Source organism: Rhagoletis pomonella, unplaced genomic scaffold (genome assembly GCF_013731165.1).
Source record: "Rhagoletis pomonella isolate Grant_MI unplaced genomic scaffold, Rhpom_1.0 Rhpom_scaffold_00012, whole genome shotgun sequence".
In the NCBI taxonomy this organism is placed as follows: Eukaryota; Metazoa; Arthropoda; class Insecta; order Diptera; family Tephritidae; genus Rhagoletis; species Rhagoletis pomonella.
In genome coordinates, this window is record NW_023458566.1 from 8761173 (window position 1) to 8765909 (window position 4737).

General features: G+C 37.0%; 1 protein-coding gene across 1 annotated transcript in view; it reads right to left on the bottom strand.

Annotated features, from left to right (window-relative positions):
* LOC118747575 (gamma-glutamyl hydrolase A-like) overlaps positions 1 to 45 on the bottom strand; it is a 642-nt gene extending 597 nt beyond the window's left edge. Inside the window, exon 1 of the mRNA XM_036481626.1 lies at positions 34 to 45. Within this exon, the coding sequence (XP_036337519.1) occupies positions 34 to 45 (12 nt within the window). The remainder of the gene's footprint in view (positions 1 to 33) is intronic.
* Positions 46 to 4737: the final 4692 nt, after the last annotated feature.

Here is a 4737-nt window from a genome sequence, read left to right on the forward strand (position 1 = left end):
ATTTTTTTTGTTTTTTTTTGGTTTTTGTCGCACAGTGTAATGCATAAGTACTTAGTATACTTACCAAATGGGAGCAACTTGAGCGCCTCCAGCCTCCAAATACTCTACGTAAGAGTTATCGATATAACTACAAATGTCCTCCCTCATTGTATTCTTTCGATCCATACATAGTATGCCAATCAAGGGCGACTTGGTGGACAAGTCGTTTTGATGCATATTTTATTCGTCGAAAATCTAATAGAAATGTTAAGCATTTATTGTACGTACGAAATAAATATTTTATCTGAAGAACATACGGCTCTGATCGGAATGAGAACAGTTGCTCTTTCCGTAATATCCTCTATCACATATACATATGTACATACATATCGCCTGTACATGCGAAGAAAGATACAAACTCAAAAGTTCGATCGGGAAGAAAGTCGCGACAAAAGACGACGCCGACAAAAAACCGTCAGCGAAAAAAGAACTTTTGTATGTATGTATGTACATTTGTATATGTTTACGCGTCTTTCTTTGTCTTCTTTGTTTTACGCGTCCTTTTTCACCGTTAAAACAATCGCTCGTATTTCTTCGTATGCACCGACGATGTGTATTAGTAGCTCTAATATCCTACGTAATTGTAGGTTGAAATTTAAATTTCTTATTTTAAGAAAATTCATCGAACTCTGGCAAACTGTCACAGTTGAATCGATTTCTCCAGATACCGGTACACAGCATGGATATGCTTACATATTTCTTACTATATGTACGGAGAAATAAGTATGCAAGCGCACTGCAGCTAAAACTATACTAGCACACGATAAAAATTTTCACTCTCTCCCTATGTACCCTGTGAGGAAAATCCCTAGTTCTGAACTGGTGCGCTTCTAGTACATTTGGACCAACGATGCTCAAAACAGCGCCCGCGGGCGGAACTCTTCAAAGCTCTCTATAGATTTTATATGGATGCGCACAGAATAAAAGCTCTCTCTGAGCATCACCAAAATCACTAAGATCTAAAAACGAGATACGAAAGAAAAAAGTATCATGAGCTGAGTTGCAGAGTTGCTCGCTGATATTGGTTAGATTCCAGATGGTCCCAAGATGTTAAAATGTTAACACAAATTTTTATTTTGTATTACCAAGTTATGAAAAAGCATCTGGGAAGTGCAGAATGGTAGCGTATTTGAACGAAATCGCCGCCAAACACATATCTATGTAAAGTAAACAAGCCCTCCGCTGCATCCCTTTTTCTACTAGTTCGAAACTAGTTCTAAGTTCGACAGATAAGATCTAGTTCGCTCTACGACCCTTCTTCTATAGTTCCGGACCAGATTCAAATTCGTCACCTTAGATATAGATTTCTAATGAAAAAAGTGAAATAAAAGTACTACATTTCGCTGATTTTGAGCTGGTGGGGATCTAGTTACTATCGGACTGATTGGTTTTTGGCGATAAAGAACTAGAAATTTTACTCACTAGTGCGCGGTTTCTCTGCAGGGTATTTGTATGTGTGTCCCGAACAAGAAAAAAGAACCCAACGAATGATGCACCTCGAGTTAAACATACACACACCCTCAGTCATACTTGGTTGCGTCATACAACAAAATTTTGCGGTAAAATAAAATGAAAACTGCATTCTGATATGTAAGTATACACATACATAATACGTATTTATGCATACAGTTTGATTTTCTGAGAGTAATTCTATGACTCGGCTACCACAGTCGACATATTTATTTTTAAATATTTTTGATCGATATAAGATATTATCGATATTGTGTTCGATATTACTACTGATGATATTAACGATTTTATTATCTTTATTGTTATGGGTAGGGATGGCAGCGATTAATCATTTGATTAAATTAAACGATTAATTTTCTCCAATTTACGATTTAATTGAATCGTAGTTTTGTGTTTCATTAATCGATTCATTACTAAATAATCGTAAAAATATTTTCAATATGAATTTTGTAGCTATCTAAAATCCATCCATCGATCTTCGGGCCCCTCATAAATCTCTTGTACACAAACGAAGGCGAAAAGATGATGACTTGGGTCACCCACAAAAAGAAATTAGTTTTTATTTAAATTGTCAAGTCCAGGAACTAAAGCGGAATATCATCGCGCTTAGGAGGAAATTAAAACTTTTTACCAAAAACTTTAGGGACTTTCAAAAAAATACTGTAATTTAGTTGGTACCTCAGTTTTTGCAAACTTGGGTAAATAGTAAATAATTATCTCCGCTAAAAATACTCTTTTTTCATCTAAGGCTAATGAACAAGAGAATTTGAAAATTTTTTTATGGAAAAGTGTTTTGGTGAATACTCACTGTGAAAAAATGCCTTTAAAAATTCGATTAATCGATTATTTTTCAATAGTTGCAATGAATTTCAATTAATTCCTTTGGCTTGTGATTAATCATATGATTAATTAATCGATTATTTTGTTTTGCCATCCCTAGTTATGGGTATTACTATCGATATTGTTATTGATACTGTCGATATTATTTTTGATATTGTTATCGATATTATTATCCATATTATTAACGATATTTCTGTCGATGTCATTATCGATAATGATATCAATCGTATTACTGATGAAAAACCCGTTAAATACGTACATATTTATGTATATTGAAATAATCTTTGATGGTGGCAGTCGCCTATCGAATCTGTGCAATTGCTGAAAACAAATGGATTTGTCAACATTTAAAACAGCTATGTAGCTTTATCAAATATATGTATACGAAATATACACATAGAAAAAAAACACTTAATTTTTTTTCTTTTTTTCAGATTCTAAAAGAATCAAAAAAAAAATACTTTTCACACATTGGTCGGAAAAGCTCTCTTACCCGCGTGTCAATTTTGCATTTTTTTTGTTTCAATTTCAAATCGAAAGAAGCACGACAAAAGAAATATTCCAACGTTAAGCTTTCTTAAATAGTATTCTTTGCCAAAAATAAATAATACAAAATTACGTACCACAACGTAGTCGATCTGCACTTGTTGCACTTTGTTTATATACTAAAGCGCCACCTGCCTACATACATACATAATTACATTTTCACAACCTTTTTCGATTAGTGTTGCCACTTCGCATGATTTTCTACCAAATTTCCGAAACAAAAGTACCAATTGGCCAAAACAGGTGGAAATCTACTAAATTCGTTGTTTCTCAAAATAAATGATGCCCGCGAAAGAGCTGGTTACAAAATTGCAGTGCTTGTATGTAGCGTTTGATTTTTGAAATTTGTTTTTTTTTTTAACATTGATAGCCCCTGATAGTATCAGCTTGAATTAAAAATGCTAATAACACCTTGTTAGATGAATTCCTAATAACAAAAAAATTTTCGATTTTAGATAAATTCAAGTCATTCAAACGAAGTCTGGCCAACGTTGGACAATCACACAGAATGTGCTCCGACGTCTCTTCCTTTTTAAGACAAAGAGCGCAGCCCGTCCCTTTCGTCAGACCGATCCGGTACATGTTTGATGTTTTAAGCGGTTAGGTACCACGTTACCAGGCTGATTTTGGCTATATTAAAAATATTTATGTCCTTTCTAGCTAACGGATAGGCAAAGAGATTGACATGCTAAGGATCTCCCTACCTCTCCCCAGCTTTCGGCAATTGAGCGGCATAACTCTTGAAGAAGACCAACTGAGCAGGCAAAATGGTTTCAGACCCCCAACTGATAGACGAGGAGCCTTCTCACGCCAGTTCTCGTTCCAGTTTAATTCGACCCCGCAGAGACCTGGTATCCAGTGCAATGTTACGGTGTTCCGCGCTGGCAAAAGTGGAAGAGTATCTAGCGCGGAGTTAATCATCCTATTGGATAATGCCCTGAGAGCCGCTGCGCTATCTGAAAAGACTGTAAGCCGTGCTTTTCAAATCCACTGCCAGATATTATCTGGCGCAGGTTGAGGTTGCTAGAACCTAAAAGACTGTGGGCCATCTGTCCATTTCCATAGAAAGTCTAGTGCACAGTCCATAAACACCAGCACCTGTTCTGCCCTTCGAATCTTTGCATCCCTGGCATTTACCCAAGATGAACCGTACCGCTACGTATTTGCATTTGCGACCTCTCGAGACTGCTGCTACTTGAATAAAAATATGGAATAGAGTCTATGCCGGAAGCGACTCCTAGCGAGACTAAAGCCAACCAATGGCATTTTGGTGGTGTTTTTGGCTACCATATTACGGATTCACAAGCGAAAACCGGGTGAACTTTCACAGGCAATAGCCTTTCATTCTCTCCAAGAGTAGTTGAACCTAGGTGCGGTTTCAATTTTCTTGCCAATTGTGGAAGAACAGGGTGGCTGTCACCACCTTCACTAACGCCCGTCCTATTAAAGAGACCCGCGTAACTCTGGTTCAATTGCGGTCTGTATACTATAGCAGGTTAAACTTTTGGTTAACCAGACTAGACCCCGACATGTGCGGCATGTGAAGGTTCTCCTCACAAGCCTACTTCACTCAACTCAACTAACACCCTTCGCCCCCTGGTACAACCTCATCGAAACAAGACGTTTCCTGGGCCTTTTCTTTAGTTGAGCTTGATGACAACGATTTAAAAACGACACTCTAGGCAGGGCTAAGTACCCAAACAACAACAACGACAAATTTTACCTCACTGTGGGTATCATTTCATGGTCCTTATGTTCACGAAATGGTTGTCCAAGGTCGACGTTGTTATACATACATACATAAAGTTACATTAATACAGAACATTTTATGTTACTTTACTA